At 35.1% G+C, this 19,447-nt stretch overlaps 1 protein-coding gene across 1 annotated transcript in view; it reads left to right on the top strand.

The window, feature by feature from the left end:
- LOC138710217 (protein O-mannosyl-transferase TMTC1-like) overlaps positions 1–12,396 on the top strand; it is a 1,461,941-nt gene extending 1,449,545 nt beyond the window's left edge. Inside the window, exon 14 of the mRNA XM_069840877.1 lies at positions 8,510–12,396. Coding sequence (XP_069696978.1) covers positions 8,510–8,861 — 352 coding nt within the window. The 3' untranslated portion in view covers positions 8,862–12,396. The remainder of the gene's footprint in view (positions 1–8,509) is intronic.
- The last annotated feature ends 7,051 nt before the right edge of the window (positions 12,397–19,447 follow it).

Below are 19,447 nucleotides of genomic sequence, written 5' to 3'. Positions count from 1 at the left end.
AACACAGCGTTCGTTATTGCACTCCACAAACGACTATGACAATTTACTTGGACTATTACGAACAACAATGAACTGTTGATCTTAACTAATATTCACAAAGCACTATTTACAACACAGAACTGTCAGTTCTCAGTTCACAGCTCGCTTGTCTTGGCTTGTTCTTCTAGCTCAGTTACTCGCGTTCACAGAATCTCGAACCCCAGACCTTCAGAGACGATCCGCTGCACTTCGAACTCAGGTCCCCCAACTGCAGTCCACTGCACTCGAACTCCGGGCTTCAGGCTCCACAGTTACGGACACAACTCAAGTCGCGCTCTGGTCTCGAAGCTGGCTTCACTGCTACACAAGACTAACTCGCTTGCTGTCCAAATCTGTCTGTAACAACACTGGCTTACTGACTGACTGAATAAAACTGCTCAAGTTCACTCGCGTCTCTTCTTAAACCATAGTTACGAGAAATTTCTACGGTTGTCCAGAGATAGCTCTCTCGAATTATCTGGATATCTCCAAGCGTCACTCGAACAATCCGGACCCCTCTCCTCTCTTCCGCGGTCGTTCTTTCCCCTGTCTTCTCTCCGCAGCACATGCCACAGGGAGCAGATGCGCGCGCAACCCGCCCAAAACACGGCCGACTTAGCACTTCCTTCTGCTGGTCGTGAGTTCGAACCTCACGTGGCCATCACAATATGATGGTGTACTACGTTTGTGTTTTACATAATTGTAGCTACTATGTAAAAGAGATACCAAGGACATTGGACTATCAGTATACTAGCAGACTATTGTTGGACTTTAGCTCGTGATGTACAGTTGTCAAAAAAAAAAAAAGTGGCCGCACTCGTGAATAGCGAAAATTTTCTAAGTCCACTTCGGGTCACGGCGATGTTACACGATGCATGTCCTTGTAGAAGCAGTTCCGGAACTATGGAATTATTTCGTGTCTGCGTCTCGTAGACCAGCGGTAGGGTGCTCGCTTAATGATTGAAAGACTGTGATTTCGAGCCTTGTTCGAGTTTTCATTTTATTTTTTAATAGTTCTTTAGAGATATAAATAATATTCAAATTATAATTCGTATTCTGTTACCGTTCTTTCGCGTTATAAATAATATTCAAGTTACCATTAATAATCTGTTATCGTTCTCTGGCGATATAAATATTCTGAATTTATATTAGAAATTATTGTAATATAAATAACCATTTTTTTCTTTGTAAAATACGTAATTTTATTTAAATAATTAATTAGACATTATATAATATCTTATATTAATTAAACAAACCGATATTTATCATTTATATTATGTTATCGTTCTTTAGTGATCCTGTATAAACATATTGAAGTTATTTATATTCTGTTATCGTTGTTAGCGATATAAATAATATTCAAGTTATCATTTATATTCTGTTATCGTTCTTTAGCGACATAAATAACATAAATTTAATATTAGGTTTGGAACAATACAGTTGCATAATACTGTTGTTAGTTTTTTCTTTTTACATTATTACATTATATTATCTTGAAACAAAATAAAGTGAAAAGGAGTGACGAGGAATTGAACCTGAGACATTTACATCAAAATTCCGACGTTCTTCCGTCTGAACTACGAGGGCACAAGTAAAGAAATATTTGCGGAAAAATTGGCCCAATTCCCCTCCAAGATTTTCTGATGATTTGTAGAAGTTCGTCCAGGATGCGGGGGACAAAGGCTAATTGCGATTTCCTGGTATCTGATCGGGTCAAAAACCCTGATAGAACTAATTTTTAACCATTGCGGTGAATTTCGGTGAAGTCCGGAAGGCCCAATTAGTCAAATCCACTCTCTTCATCACCACGCTTGGGCCCCCTAGAATCTATTAAAATTCGAAAGAGACAGTGGTGTGCGGAAAGCAACAGGAAGTTAACGCATTTATCCTTCTCAAGAAAAACTGCAAACATGAGCAAAGAAAGCTTTTAACAGAAAAAGAATCATCTTCTGCGATCTCTGGAAAAAAGACCTAAGGAACAGACTAGTGAAGTGTTTTGTATGGCACTGTATGGGGAAAAAACATGGACATTACGATGAAATGAAGAGAAACATATAGAAGCACTTGAAATGTGGATGTGGAGAAAAATGGAACGTGTGAAGTGAATAGACAGAGTAAGTAATGTAGTTGTGTTGCAAAAAGTGGATAAAGAAAGTATGATGGTGAAACTGATTAGAAACAGCAAAAGGAATTGGTTGGGTCACTGATTAAGAAGAAACTGCCTATTGAGGGATGCACTGGAAGAAATGGTGAACGCGAGAAGAGTTCGAGGAAGAAGAAGATATCAAATAATAGACGACATTAAGATATGTGGATCATGTGCGGAGACTAAGAGGAAGGCAGAAAATAGGAAAGATTGGAGAATGCTGGGTTTGCAGTGAAAGACCTGCCCATGGGCAGAACGCTTATGTATGTCCAGGATGCTTGGCATGTCGTGGCTGAGAATAGTAGTTATTTGAAAAGACTCTAGTCGATTCCATGCCCACTCGACTGCAAGAATTCTGGGTAACTTTCGGTGCTGGACCCCGTACTCATTTCACCGGCATTATTACCTTCACGTCATTCAGACACTAAATAACCAAGATGTTGATAAAGCGTCGTAAAAATAATATAATGCAAGATGTGATCGAGATGTAGGAAAGATAGAATAAATATATTGAATCGTAGCTTTTTGCTTTGTTTTTTGAACGATTAATTGTTTGAATGTTCTAAGGCAGACGCCAGCAAATTTCTTTTGTTTATGCCACGAAAGATATTTTTGTTGAGAATAAAATCTTCTTTTCTTTCCATTTGCAGCCATAATGTCGTAATAAGTAATGATAAAGGCATGGCATAATACATTCATGACCCTGATGTTAATTACTAAAATAATCATAAAAGGGATAGGAGCAATTATATATATTTTGTATCTCTTTCTTAAAAACAAAACAAAAAAATAACATAAAGAGCACGAGGTTGTATTCGAACGCAGGACCTCATGATCAAGAGGCCAGAACTCTACAATTACGCTATCAAATAACACGATATACTTTAATATTATAACTATAGATATCAGGCAACTTCATACAACAACATGTAACATCGCCTCTCTCCGAACTGTAGCGCAGATACCCGAAGGGAACTTTGCTTCTGGAGAGCGGCCACTTTTTCTTTTGACAACTGTATCTGATGCTCAGTATAAAATAAAGTGCAGAAAAAGAAAAAGTGTAATCGTCTGAACAGTGGGTTTTTAACCTTATTGTTATTAAATAAAGCAGTATATTGAATAGATATGAATTCGAAAATTTATCAAAAACCGTAACGAATAACTGTTTTTACTGTCATATTCGTATTCAGGAGGTTCAAATTATACAGAAAACATGTATCACATGCCCAGAGCAAAAAAAAAAAAAAAAAAAGTTAAAATTTGTTACGCAGTGTTGTCGTCGAATTTTATTCCTCTAGCCTATGGCGAATTTCGTGGGAAACCACATACGATATAAGAGGGCTATCAGAGGTATGTGCTAAAATCTCCTAACCTAGCTATCCAATGCGTCCAATGGAATACGAGATTTACCCTGAAGAAGAATCCATCCTTCTTTGCATTCCATGGCGTCTTGGGATACGATTTGTTTCTCAGGAAATGTAATAAATGCTATTCAAAATGCAACGATTTTCCAAAAGTCACAGTAATTACTATTTTATCATGCAATTTTTTGGAGAATAGGAAACACCCAGATTTAAAAAAAAAACATTGCATAAAATATGTTGATATGTATGAAACGATTTTTAGGATGCAATATGATCATTAAAGTCCATTTCCTTCTTTGCCATCTTCATTTCTTCCCTAATTATCTTGAAGATTGCAGGGAAGAAAACGAAGAAAGGGTTTATCAACACATGAAATAAATAGAAAAGCGTTATCAAGGCAGGTGAGATAAAGTGATGATGGCTGACTACTGTTGGCCTATGAAGAGAGACAATGTGGAGCTGCAACATACAGTAGAAAACAATCTCGAAGACAGAACTTCCAGATGAAGAGGAAGCGGTATTGAAAAATGAAGTGTCTGCATGAGACTTGGAATGAGTTGAACCTAAATTGTGAATATGAACAAGATAGCGCTGTTTGATTTTGGTTACTGCGTTGACATTTTCAAAGATTAGTTGATTTTTGTGTTAATATTGCATGAATGGAGCTATAAATATAGCAGCTCTTCAAATCGTTTTAAAATTGTTTTCATACGTGATAGGGAAAATCTGATTTCAAATCGTTCAACAGAAGCCAACAAATTAATCAAAATCAACCTTCGATATTAAAAGTCTTGAACCAAAATTTAATTTCGCAACTCTGTGTTATTTATCGTGGTGAATATGGTGCAACAGTGGCAAGGTTGCCAGTGTATGTTCACAAAAAGTGATACTTAGCCTACTATATTATTCTGTACTAGGCATATCAGCTTTGCTGCACTTGTTAGAAATAAATATTGACGTAAATCTTAATACTATTTTGTAATTACTTAGTGCATAGTAGCTTTTTGTATGTAGTAAGTTGTTTGCTCGTGAATCATTTCCCGAAAGTTGTATTTAAAACTACGAATTTAACTGTTATTATCGTGCAATACTTTCTGTAGTTGTTCGGTTAATTCTGCTTTTAAGATTGATACTATGTTTTACCTAATATACAATTGGTCAGCGTCTGAAATAAAATATACTTTTCAGAACTGAAGGCTTTCACTCTCAGCTGGAAGAAGACTTCCAATTATATAAGCCTATGCTTGAACTTTAAATAGTGGCGTAGAAATGAATTGATGTATTTCTTTTGCACCAAACGATGTCACTTGAATTAAGGTTTTGTACTATCTTATATTATTTAAAAATTGTGTTGAGTACGGATGAACTCCGATAAGGAAGTTTTATTTGGTTGCGGGGCTCTATAATATCAGTAGGAACAACTTTTACAACAGCGTAACATAATCCGTTTGGCTCATTACCCCATTTTTTTGCATTGCATTTATAACATAGTTTATTCAATTTATTTATTTTAACAGAATTCAAATGAGCATAGTTAATATTTGGATTATAAAATAATGGAATGCTAAGCTAACGTACTACAATTACTGGATACTAAACCAATACACTCTCGTTATTCGTTAATTCTCTGAGATGAAAATAAATTTAGTACATAAATATTATTTTAAGAAACACAGCAAATGAATATGGATAAATTATGAGCGCCGGAACAATATTTCGTGACACTTTGTAAAATAACTCAGCTCCAGTGAGCTCAACGGTAAAATATTAATGTCCAATCTATACGTACTGTATTTTTGGTCCTGGCAAAATACCCATCTTTACAACAAAACTCTTAAAATTACTATTATGTCCTGTGGGCAAAAAGAAACTGAAGTGTATAAAATTAGAGTATTTTGTGTTGACAAAATAAAGTTTAAATAATCAATCAATATAATATTGTTTATATTTGAAGTTTTCTGTGCGTAAGAATCTGTTTTAATCTTACCTGTCCTCGATTCATTCAGGAGTTACCGTAATAACATACAGCATTAGGTCCATCTAGAGAAACCACACATTCCTATAGTGAAATAATAGTTATACAAATCGGTTAAGTAGCTTCTGAGGTTACTTCATACAAACACACAAACATTTTCTGTATGTTAATATCTATAAACATTTATAATTTTATTATAATCCCATCACACAATTACATCCGTATAAAGTAGTGTTAAAATAGCTTCCTTTTATTGTTGTGCAAGGCCCCTTATAGATGAAGTCATTTGTTTTCATTTCATTATAGCCTATTAGTCTGAGGCGGCGCTGATAAAACGCATTGTAATTTTAAAACTCGTTTATTTCATCAAATATCAGTGCTATCAAAATGTTACATACAATAAAACTTATCGGAAATCGTATTTGAAGAAACTTGTGCTATGTAACATTTTCATAAAATCAATAATAAGAGAGATATGTCGATTTATTTAATTCAGGCCCCCTTATAACCACCCTCTTAAATAAAGTATTTTGAATGCTATATAGCCTAATATCTAAGTTAGAATGTACTTAACCCTTAAGCGGTCGCGTGAAACAAATGGACACAGTCGCGAGTGACTTGTTTTAATCCCTAAAGAAAATCGAAAAAATTAAAACTCTTACTTTTTTTAATCACTTTACTCATAGTAATAATTTATAAGTGTGTTAAATATTTCTACTCTAAAAAAAAACACAAAAAAATTGAGTGGAATTGCACAGAAAATAACGCAATTGCAAACCCTGAAACTGTTCATGGATGTTAATCGAATAAAACATGAATTTTATTACATAAATTATTAAGGTAGTATAGTCCAAACAAGGTAATCAAAACTTAATAAAATTAAAGAGTAATAACCCTTGCGAAGGAATTCACACATATTCGTCATTTTTCCTATCTTCTAGACACTCTGTGCATACATGTTTCATATGGCCTTTACACATAATCTTCATGGATGCGATACAAAAATTGCTTGTTTTATTGTCTTCGTTTCTCGGAAAAACACTACATCTTGCACGTCGAGGATTCTCCTCTATTTCTCTCGCCTGTGGGGGGGGGGTCGATTTTAGCAATTTTAGTAGCACTAGGTCGAAGATGTCTTGGAATGAGGCTACTCATTGCTCCCTTCTATATTTTTTGTCTGGCCAATTCATAGCCAATTTCTCTAAAAGAAATACTGTACATCCTAAGATTTGTAGTGTGAGGGCTGTTTTGAATAAATATGACTTAGGCACTGATGTAATTCGTTACATTTTTCATGTGAAAGAAACTCGGGTTACATGAATTAGGCCTATTCAATATAATGTATAAATTAAATTAATAATTTATTAAATATAGAAAGAAACAAAAGGACATAAAATGAACACATTCTCAACTCATAAGTATGCAGATGAAGGCTTCGGAACTCTCTCAGCTGAAAATCTGATCTCCAACAAAAAATTACACTAATAGTCGCGTGGAGGTCAGTCTGACCCAGTGACAAATCAACAACTGTTAGACCAACAACAATAACAATGACCGAAAAGTATCCTTGTTTTAGGAAGGTATGGAAATAAAGAACAATACAGTCAACTTAATAATGGAAATAAAGCTAAATTTAAATACCCATGGATCAATTTGACCCTCATGCGACTATTTAAGGGTTAATTCACATTAAAATTTTCATATAAATCGGTTCAGCCATTATAGCGTGAAAAGGTAACATACTTCCAGAGAGACAGACACACAAACAAAAATTAAAAAATTCTATTTTTGGTCTCAGGGTGGTTAATTATACATGTTAACACCAATTATTTTTGAAAAAAAAAAAAGCGAAAATTACCATAAACATTTCGGTTACAGATTTATTATTAGTATAGATTATATGTTTGTAGTTCTTCATTTATTTCTTGAATAGAATAGGATCCCCAAAAACAGAAAAATGCTGGACACTCAGCACTGATTAAAATAATTAAGCTTCAGTGTACATTTACCACCGCGCTTGTCCACGTTGTCTTGGAACAGATTAAAATAATACAAGTGAATCAAATTAAATACCATTATTTAAAGCGAAAATTTTAAAGGATAAATTAAACAAAATTAATTGAAAATGTGTTCCTTACAAAATAGGTTCGCTTAGGAATCTGCTGTTATAAATCAGAATCACTCGTACAATATTTTCTGAAGAATGGATTCCTTGTAAGAATTGTTTGTTTAGAAGTAATAAATAATTAAATACAGCACAGCCCTCATTGAAAAGTGATTTGACAATGAATATTGATTTTACTGTCTTTGTATGTAACTTGTTTTCTCAGCAATCTACGTGGGTTTCATGCAGGAGAACAATCTTTTAACATTTGCATTTAAGTACCAGGGGTAAACATTTTTATATTTAAGAGGTTTTCATAAACACTTTCGAACAGACCCACTCACACTTCATCTAAATGTTTGATTTAAGAACTACCTTTGATTCACTATCTTCTTTGGAATTCAGGCTATTTTTCACAATTATATGAAACAAGTGAGATTCAACAGTGTTTGATCTGACAGTAATTTGCTTCATGAACTGTTTTAAGAACATTGTATAGGCCTACTTTCAATGTCACCTTCAATTTTGCCAATGTAGCGATTCCAATGTCACCAACAGTGATTAGACTGATGTTCATAACAACATATCAGTCGATAATCCCAATTTTGTTTTTTCAGTAGCTGGGACAAAACTATTTCCCGAAGACCTATTTCGGGAAAACGCGACACATTATTCAAGAAATGAACATTCCCGTAGTTGACGTAACGTAACATGGGAACTTTAATAGAATGGCCTAAATAGTTTGTGAACATTCATTAAAACATTTTTCCCCATTTTCTTTGAAAACACTACTTCTCTTGTTCTCTTGTTATATCCTAATATTTTTTATTACAGATATAGCATTAGAAGTGGATAATATAGTATAAATTCATAAATTTGGTTTTTTGTTTGTTTGTCCACAGGGTGCATTCGTCTAGAAACCGTAACACGAATCATCTAGTAGGAGGAATCATAATACATGCTGATAACAACTATTACAACAATCTGGGTCCAGTGACGTCAGAACACGAGGAAAAACTTTTTTCTCACTCTAAGCAAAACATGGGACCACCAACTGTTCCAAGCATGGCAGACCACAGGGAGCAGGATTCCAACAAATCCAGGCAGACGAGAAGCGGGACGTCGACAGCGAGTAACAGCAGGGGAAGAGGTCGAAGAAGTACGTCGAGGAGTCAAAGGCCCCAGACAGCTACACGAAATATTAAAGTTGAACCGCCGCCCCTGTTAGTGCAAAACCTACTCGAAACTCTGTAGTAGTAATTCTAACAAATAAAACGATATTGTCCAGTGTTGATTGATTCCGTTGTCGCTGAACAGGGTGTCTCTACAATGAACTGCCTGGAATTTATTTAGTTTTTATTGCTTCACGAAAGAAATTAAAGGGCCAAACTAACATATTGCATTGCCTATGTAGTTATTTGCAATACTTTATAATGAAATTTTAAACTTGTCAACTTGCAGAAAGAATAATAAATTCGAAGTGGATCTTCATGAATTATAGAGTTAAAATTGATAATTACTTTAGGTCTATTTATTCATATTTTAATGAAAAAATTAAACATTTTTCAAAATAAATTGAATATATTCGTAACATTACTCGAAGTGCTAGAGCATTCGGCTTTCATTGGTACAAGTCTAAGTTGATATTCCTGAAAGTTTAAAAATGATAATATATTTTGGTGAATAAATTTGGTTGAAGTAGATTTTGTAGTCATGTTTCGTTGTCCACTCCATCTATCCTTCACAATTCATAAGTCTTATAACTAGTTATGCACCATCATCTTGGAGAAAGGCTCAATGGGAATTCCTCTTTGAAAGTTTCATAGATTAGGAGACTACTGCCATCCTAAGGCGAGTATCAACGAAACAAGATTGCCTCCCAAAACCGTCTCATGATGCTTACTTCGCTCATGTCAGTGGATGGCTTGCCTCACAATATTGCGCGGCGACCTCGCAAGGGTGCGGACTGTCTTACCCGTGAGCCAACTCCAGTCGGTTTTTGGATGCGATCAGGGATGTCTCGTTCATAAAGATGTCATCACGCAACTCGATGTTAACTGCCTCAATTGCCAAGCAATAACTAGTGGCTCACTCACGCTACTTCGCGTTTTTCCTAGCTACCAAAAGTAAAACAAAACTGCGAGGCAAACAATAATCGAGGCTGCCGCGCGTGGCAGCATCGCTTCATGAATACACTGCTTAAAAGTCAACTCCGTCACCTGGGATTTCGAATGGCGATAAATAAGAGCGAGAAAGACAGATTGTGGACTACGGCAGGATGTTAACTAACATATTTGAATTATGACATGAGCTGGATGTCAGAAGCCAATTTTGTCAGAAGTCCTCTTTATCAATTTTTATACACCGTAAGCCTAAGAGGTAGGATGTCTAGTTTTACGTACCTTTTGAAGAAAGTCAAGCTAAAATTTGGAGTAGGAATTTGAACTTTCTTTTCTCTATTGAAGATCATTCTAAAGGCCAGTCCTGGGCAACGGGAGCTATTCCAAACTCTAAACAGGGACGTTAAATATTCATCCGTCACGGCGTCAGCTCTTCACAGTGTTCGGTGGGGACGGAAGGGGTTGAAGAGAAGTCATATGGGTCCGCGTGAGAGAGTAGAACCCGCTCTTGGTGCCCAGTCCTCCTCTAAACTACAGAAGTTGTATCTTTTCAACTCTGATGCTAGACACAAAAATATTGGAATCGGCATGAGGGATAATGCCGGACACATGGAAACTCAACGATAGTATTTTTAATTAATTATTTTACGACGCTTTATCAACTATTATGGTTATCTAGCGTCTGAATAAAATGAAGGTGACAATGCCAGCGAAATTAGCCAAGGTCCAACGCCGAAAGTTACACAGCATTTGCTCTTAATGAGTTCAGAAAAACCCCCGGAAAAACCTCAACTGAGTAACTTGTCCCAACCAGAATTTCAACGTGGACCCGTTATTTTTCACTGTCAGACACACTAACCGTTACTCCACAGCCGACAGTGTTAATCGCTGCGTTTTGACCATTATCACAATGTTCAAATAGAGAAGACAATAACAAAGTAATTGCTAGTATTTAAAGCAATTTTTTGTTTATCATAAATGTTCCTCTTTTGTATTCTTTTCTCAGGTCACGAGTCACACATGACGCCTCTGCAAGGTACAGTCCTGTAGAAAACTATTATAGTAAAGTGATGGTGGATAATTAGTATGAACGATATTGTCTCGATGAAATCTAATTCAACGTCTTTTTTTCCCACAAAAAATGTTAATAATTTCATGTGCCACTGTCACAAAAATCTACTACTAATGTGCAACATTTTAGGAATTTTATTGAACTAACTCTAGTTCACTGCTAAGAGCTTTGTATGAAAGAATCACAACAACTTAATCTGGGATAGAAGAAAATATTTCTTAGTATGTAACGCTTTCGTTCTTACATTACATATGCTTAAAATCTCAAAATGTTGTATAACTAAGTCTCGGATTTTTAGGTGCTAAAAAACGGGAAAATATTTCTTTCTGATGTGCTAAATTCGGGAAAATATGTCACAAAAAAGAGAAATATTGAATTATTTTATGTGAATATAAACCATGTGCAGTATACACCAGTATGAATTATGCTGTCTCGCCAACTGCTGGAGAATTACAGTACATATTGAGATTCATCTCAAGTTGTCCATCACAAATGACTGACGATTATCGCGGAACACTGTCTTATACTAGGAAAAAGAGAGCCCTGGCCATTGAGAAACAACAAGTGCAGTTGCGTTTACAAGAATGCACATTTACCCGTTCCGAAAGTGAGACATTGCTCCTAAACTATATCAATATCTGTGGAGCGAGAGGATTTGTGATTTAAAATATCGGTGTAATCTTCGAACCGTAACAAACGTTTCTATTTTATCGGCATATTATATTATAAAATTGTGTCACATAAATTTTAATTCAAACAATTGAAGTAAACGATAATAAAATGAAATAAACTTCTCCAGTTCTAAATCAGAAGTAATAATGGCAGAAAAATTCTCTTCCAAATTTGTAGTAAAAAATTCCTTCTTACTTGAAAATGTAATAATTATTTGCACATATAAAATGAAGCTGCAAGTGAACAAGTTTTGATTTTCTAATAATTACCTTTTTTCCTAAACATGAATATATGACGGAATCAGTTAACAACTATAACCCATAACATATTTTCCTTCTCAGTATTATAGGCCTATGATAGATATCCACTTCCATCCGCCTTAAATATAAATATTCTGAAGACTGAGCAACGAAGAGGGGCCTTTTCTTATAGAACCAAAACAATGAGAAAGTGAGTGGTTATTGAATAAATTGTGACTATGATATTTCAGCATGTTGATTAAACTTTTTGTGAGTGCATTATATACAATAAATTGACCTGTTGTCTCAAAACATAGGCTGAGAGAAGATTATGGATTAAACATATGTACAGGTTGTAAAAATACAACACCGGTGAGTTAACAGAATAGTAATTACGAAAATTTTTAACATGGAGATAATTTTCATAAAGTGATAGAGAACCAAATATAACTTAGACTTATATACGAAATATAGCATAAGAACGACGACAGACTTCGATAATTTTAAGAAAAAATAAATAAAAATATATAGACCTTAGAAATTATTTTTTTGGACCTCTCTTCATGAGAAATAACATAATAAATTATATTCACTGTGTTGGAAATCACAGCATATTTCCTGAGGGAATACATTGGAAACACTTTTATTGAAATCTACGATCTTCGTTATCTTCAGCAGAGGTTTTCAGAGTGAGAGACATGCAATATTATTGTAAAGTTTGCAATGTAGTTGGAAGTAATTGAAGGGTTCATAACAAAACCGGGTAAGTCCAAAATATTAATTTTTCAGTAAAACGAAAAAAAATGTCCCTTACGTTTCCCATACAACAAAAAAATCTGTTATATTTTATACAGGTATCTCATACATGTAACAACTTTTTACCAAAGTTTCACTGTTCTGTTTTATATGATTTCTTGAACGAGGCAGAAAATGTTATATGTACACATATTAATTGAGAAAAAGTAGTCGATATGAAGTCATGTTTCATTCATATTGTCAACTGTATGAGCGTATAAATAAACACTTTATAATTGTTTTATTAAACTAAAAACTTGATGGTGGAATGATTTCCTGAACAAGAAAAACAATATTGTTACGTTTATATTTTTCTCTTTCTAAATTTGTGTCCTTCAGTCTTTGAATTCTTTGCACGTCAGGTATATAAAGTACCGAAAAATAATTATTCTAATAACAACTCAATAAATTATACTGAATCAAAAAGAATTATTACTACTAGTATAGCTGTTTTCACACATCACACACATTTCTATTATCATCTTCTGTCACCTCAACATTCTTCTCAGTCTGATAACTTATATTTTTTTTGGGTCTGGTTCATTTTGATGATCATTCATTTGTAAAACGAAATGCTTAACCAATAACACCGACAATAACAGCTAATATGGTGATGTAATAAAAGAAGACAACATTAATGCCAACTTCATTATGTTTTCTAACAAGAACTTGTTAAATCTGTGTCTTGTCTGTCTTTTGCTAGAAAGACGTTGGACTAATCCGCTTTTTACAGAAACGCTACATTTTCAAACACTCATTTTAATGGCAGAAATCCGGTTTTTGTAGAAACTTGTTATGTCAATAGATGCCGCTTGAAATGAAGTGAAGAAAACTGTACTATGCTCAAAATTGGAATTTTTGGACTTGTACGGCTTTTGCTATCAAGCCTCCAATTACAATAAGTTTCCATATATATCCTTTTTCAGTGAAAAATGAATGAAAAAGAAGATAATTAAATGATGTACAAAATTAAAGGAATGTCAGTGTTTATCCAAACTGACAAAGTGTTTCAACATTGAAGGCCATAAAGTAAGACGATCGAAATCTTATGCTATATATCTTAATGCCACAATGAACACACTGCCTAAACCTAAGTACCCGAAATGCTGCAATTTAGAACATCTTGAAGTTTGTCGTCGTTGTTTCACGACATTCTGTAATGTTAAGATCTAATCTTTCCTCCGGAATTTCTGCTCTAATTAATTTATAAGTTTCCTAGAATATTCCAAGTGTTGCCCATTCAGACTCCTTATTAGACAAGTTAGCATTTTATTTTTGTTATAATTCATATTTATTATATTTATAAACTTCTTTGACCAGATGCAACTCAGGTTAAACTACAGGATGAAATTGCACTGTTACATACACATTTTATTTTATTATATTCTTCTGATTAAAACATGACTTCAAATTGTTCAGTATGTCTTTACCATTATAAGAAAAGTACTACAGTGAAATAAGTTTCTTCTGCTTGTAAGAGTCCTTATCTTACGTAACGAGATATGACCGAAAAGTGCGATAAGCTAATTTGCTCGCCTATCGCTGAAGGTCGTGAGGTACTATCACAAGTGCAGTAGGGGCATTGAACTGGAAGTAAACATTTGAATATATGTTTTAAAATCACTGTGAGCCAGAAAAATAAATTCTAAACACAGACACATAGGTCTACTATTGGAAAAGTGCTCGTTAATCTAATATAGGCTACTTAATGCAATAAAATTACTAAAAATGATATATTTGCAGTGATTTACAATACATTTAGGCCTACTACAAACATACAAGGTGATTAAATAGGTAGCGCACAAACTTAAGAAGCTTATAGAGGGGTCAAAATACAACTTTAGAATAGGGGCTTATGGTCCAGGAACTAATCCTGAGTCAATGCATTCTTGTGAATTTAAGGAACTACATGACAGATGTAAACTTACTTTACAATGAGGCACTTGGTTCGATATAGTATGAAGTGATCTGCCACCACGTTTGAATGGGCTGAGGTACAAGGTCTTCATACGAGACGTTCTTCCAGAACTGTTAGAGAATGCTTCATTTATCATGCGTCGTCAGATGTGGATGCAACTAGAGAAAGCATCTGCACACGTTTCTCTTCAAGTACGTGACATACTACATTACTTATTCCGGGCGTTGGATCGGAAGGGAAGGTCCAATTGATGGCCACCCCGCTCCCCTGATCTGGCACGTCTTGACTTCTTCTTCTGGGGCATATCAAAAGCCCATATAGGAGACACCAGCTCCCGGCCAAGAAACACTTCCTGTCAGGATACTTGCAGCATCTGATGAGGTTCGTGAGATACGTGATGTATTTGGTTGAGTGTGCCAGAATTTCCTACGAAGATGTTATGCCTGTATTGAATGTGGTTGCCAATTTGAACAACTTAAAAAAAAAAAAGAAGAAAATTTGAGTTACCATTATCTTTGCTTAATGTACATGTAATTATTGTCCATTATGTAGCTCCTGATCTTCCCAGGCTTGTACTGACCCAGGATTACTTCCTAAAGAATAAGTTCCTATTCTAAAGTTGTATTTCGACCCCTCTATAAGCTCCTTAAGTTTGTGCGCAACATTTTGAATCACTCTGTATATTTGAGAATTAATAAACTATTTCACCACATCTTACGTTTATATTTCACAATTAATACTTTAACATTCGAATTGTTGTCATATTATTGAGAATCGAAATCATGTTGAGGGCAATTCTCTGCTGAAATCAAAGATCCTAGAAAAAACTTCAATGCCGACAAATCACCGTTCAAAATGAATGTTGTCGAAAACAGGGTAATAGGAAGTAATCAGGGACATCAAATTTATATTCTTTAAAAATGCAGACTATATGCGGAGGGAATGATTCGATCTCAGAAATGTATCGTATATAGGTCTACATGGTAAAATTTAATTTTCATTTTGCGGTGACAGCCAAGATGAATATGATATAAATTTGTGTACATTTTTTATAAGTAGAGCATTTTCCGCTGAAATTATATTTACTGTAAATAGAGAACATAAACTTTTATTGTTGGAGACTGACAAGGAGGAAGATCTGAACTTAATTAATTTGTAACTGCCTGTGGATTAGTTTTATGTGAATACGTGATATATATATATATATATATATATATATATATATATATATATATATATACACACAGGGTGTTTCCGAGGTGGTGTTACAAACTTTCAGGGATGATGGCGAAGGGCACATGTATCAATTTGAGATAAGGAACTGTGGTCAGGCAATGACTGAGTCGAAAGTTATAAGCAAAAATAATTGTGTGGAAATGGACTTGAATTTGGCACCACGTGCCCTCCTTTCCTTAACCTTTAGAACAGTCGTGGAAAATTGTTATGGGCCGGATATCTCCTACGTGAGTACTTGTCCCGATACAATCTGTGAGCTTGTCTACTGTTCCCATTGGCTCATCCGTATTCGAAAATCAAGTCTGTTTATTCCGCTCTCGTGTACTCCTCCATTTCACTAGGGCTGATCGACTGGACACTGCTGTCTACAGACGTGCATATCAGGACCGACCATGTCCGTTACACATTAAGCTATCTGCATTGCTTTAGTGTAGATTCCTGTCCCCATCCCTCAGACAGCGCATTGAATGGAATACTGTAAGTAGACAACGTAAACAACGTCAGATGAATGCAGTATGTGTAAGATGTACAGATAAATACACATAAATAAGATGCACAGAGGAATAAAATTATTTCATTTCCACACAACTATTTTTGCTTGTAACTTCCGACTCGATCATTTCCGGACCAGAGTTTCTTATCTCAAATTGATACATGTGCCCTTTGCCATAATCCCTGAAAGTTAGTAACAACACCTCGGAAACATTCTGTATATATATATATATATATATATATATATATATATATCTAAGATGGTAGAGGACTATTTTCGAAAGTTGTGGAAACAAGCTCAGATGTTAAATGTGATCAGGAAATCGTTTAATTTTTTATTTTCATATCATATTCTCTATTAAATTCTGAACGGTTTTATATGGACTATGCATGAACATTTTAAATTACCCTGATTGGCTTTTAAATGACCGCGTTCGAGGGATCTTTAAGTGCCACGCCACGTTTAAGAGCTTGTCTTTTCAAAACTATACATTTTTTTGTTTTATACTTTAGGTACATTTATCTTTATTTCAGGTCTGTCCTGATAGGAAAAAAATTGTCATAAATAACGAAATTATCGAACTGGTATATCAGTTTAAATACTTAGGTAATATTGTTTCATATGAAACTGAATTTAATATTAATCATAAATTAAACAATTCCATAAAGGTTACTAGTGTCATTAACAATTTACTGATGTTTAAATCAAAGCAAAATTTAACTAAAACTCGGATAAGATTGTATAAGGTATTGGCTCTTCCGACTTTACTATACGGTTGTGAAAATTGGACAATTAAGGCAAAAAGATAAATCAAAAGTAACTGCGGTAGAAATGAAATGCCGGTATTTAATAAGAACAGCTAGTGACAAATGGAACGACTACAAAACGAATAAAGAAAATTTGGAAGAATTGAGAATGACATCAGCCTTTGAACAAATTTTAAACATACAACGTATCAATAGCATTCCCCCGAACAGGCATCTTAGATTACTAAAAATTACACTCCGGCGGGTACAAGAAACTCTGGAAGACCACTGAAGAGACTTCTCGACCTCTAATATGAGGCCGGAACGGGCCAATTTGTGGCCTAACGCTTTGGAATCTACACGATGATAATGATGGTGATATCTCAAAAGGTACAATGCTTGTCTACGAAATTTTCCATAGCATACGTCAGTAACTGGGGAAGAATTAAATGACAGGTAATTGTATTTGTATGGATAAATATGCCAATATGTGTAAATAATGAAAGGAAACTTATACAAAGTAGCCTACATGAAAGAAAATTAATCATGTAATTAAATTATTGTTTTGTTACCAAGAAACTTTAAACTGACTGATATAGTCTACTACTAAATATGTTGTCATATGTAGCCTATTCAGAAGTTTCAAGCCCATTGTTTTAATATTTTCAGAGACATTGTCGTAATATATCAATGATGTAGGAATGTAGATTATATTTGATAATTATATTTGCTTAATCATTATTCTAAAAAAACTAAGATATTAAAATATAATTTTCATTACAACTACTGTTTTGCTTTAAGTACTCCAGTTTCAGATATTATAATTTTATGATAATGTTTTCCCAGGATACAGTCATATTTACCAACCAAGATAATTCATTAATTTTGAAAAAAATCTATCGAATAAGGAACTTAGAGGAGAAAATGTAACGGGTATATTCAAGGAATGCAAATACTATAATAATGATAATAACAATAGAAATAGTTATTTCATTAATACTATCATCATAACCATCATCATCCGAGGAATGTATTGACATGCTTCATCAACGAATTCGACCCTCCCAAATACTAACATTGTAACTCAATTTTTTATGGTTTTGAGTTATGCTAGTTAATATGGTCTTAAATTGTTTCTTTTTCTTCCAGTACTATCATTGTAGCTCTAAACCTTCCCAATCGTATGTAAAATATTATTGTTACTATCTGTATACACAGATTTACACGATCATTTTAAAGTGAAAGAAATGAAAAGCGTGATCGAAAATCAGGAACGAGGGGACCCGAAAAACATCGTCCTTCACGTAGGAACAAACGATTTGCGAAGAGGTGTTGATTATATCATGGCAGATGTATATGACTTGGTGATGGAAACGAAGAAGAAATATCCGGCAGCTGGGATTGTCATCAGTGGAATCGTCAGACGGAGGGATGTGAACTGGAGAAAAGTGGGTCGTGTGAATAAAGCTTTCGAGTGGGTAGCGGAGTGTCTTGGTGCGCGTTTCGTCGATCCAAATTCCTGGATAGACGACAGATGCTTCGGAAGAGACGGAATCCACCTAAATCGGAGGGGGGCTGCAGACATGGGATCCCTCTTCGCGCGGGTAGTTACTACAACATGGCGCGGCGGGATCGAGGATCCATCAGCTGGCAGCGGCACCGAAGGACCATCAGCCGACGGCGGGGGCGTGGGACTACCGGCGGTCAGCGGGGGTGTGAGTCTACCAGCGGGTGGAGGGGTCGAGGGACTACCAGCGGGCGGTGCGGTCGAAGACCTATCCGCGGGCAGCGTAGACCTGCAGTGACGGCGAGGTGCCACGGGGATTCAGAATGTTCAAGTAAGGACAGGCCTACTAAGACTACTGCAGGTTAATTGCCGAAGTATTAGAAATAAACTTATTCCGTTTTGGAACTTGGTCGATGTTTATAATCCAGATGTAATAATTGGGACGGAATCATGGCTTAGGGAAGACATAAATGACTCGGAAATTTTTAGGTCGGATTATAGAGTCTTCAGAAAGGATAGAAGTGAAAAGGGAGGGGGAGTTTTCGTTTGTACTAAGATAGAAATAAGTAGCAATCTTCTGTGGATACATGAGGAAGTTGAAATATTGAATGTTCAGATAAGAAATGGGCGGGAAACCTTAGATGTAATAGCATGCTACAGACCACCCAGTGAATTAAACAATTTAACTTTGCACAAACTAAATGAATATCTTAATACAGTATCAGAAGACCGAAACGTAGTAATTGCTGGAGATCTAAACCTCCCGAAAATTAACTGGAACGGGATTTCAGGTACAAATTCAGATGCACAGACCCTTGTTAATGAATTGATCTGGCGTAAAGATTTCACGCAGGTAGTAAATGGTCCGACGCGTGACAATGCCCTCTTAGATGTTTACCTACTAAGACCTGTCTCTCTCTTTGTCAACTCTGAAAGTCTTCATAAAATAAGTGATCACAATAGCGCCTTATTAGAAATCTTCTGGGAAAACACAGTAAATCCGAGGTCAAGTCCAGTGTCTGTCTGGAATTTTAACAAAACC

Source organism: Periplaneta americana, chromosome 12, assembly GCF_040183065.1.
Source record: "Periplaneta americana isolate PAMFEO1 chromosome 12, P.americana_PAMFEO1_priV1, whole genome shotgun sequence".
Taxonomy (NCBI): Eukaryota; Metazoa; Arthropoda; class Insecta; order Blattodea; family Blattidae; genus Periplaneta; species Periplaneta americana.
The sequence above is the reverse complement of the archived record's forward strand: the minus strand, read 5'-3'. Positions and strand labels throughout refer to the sequence as shown.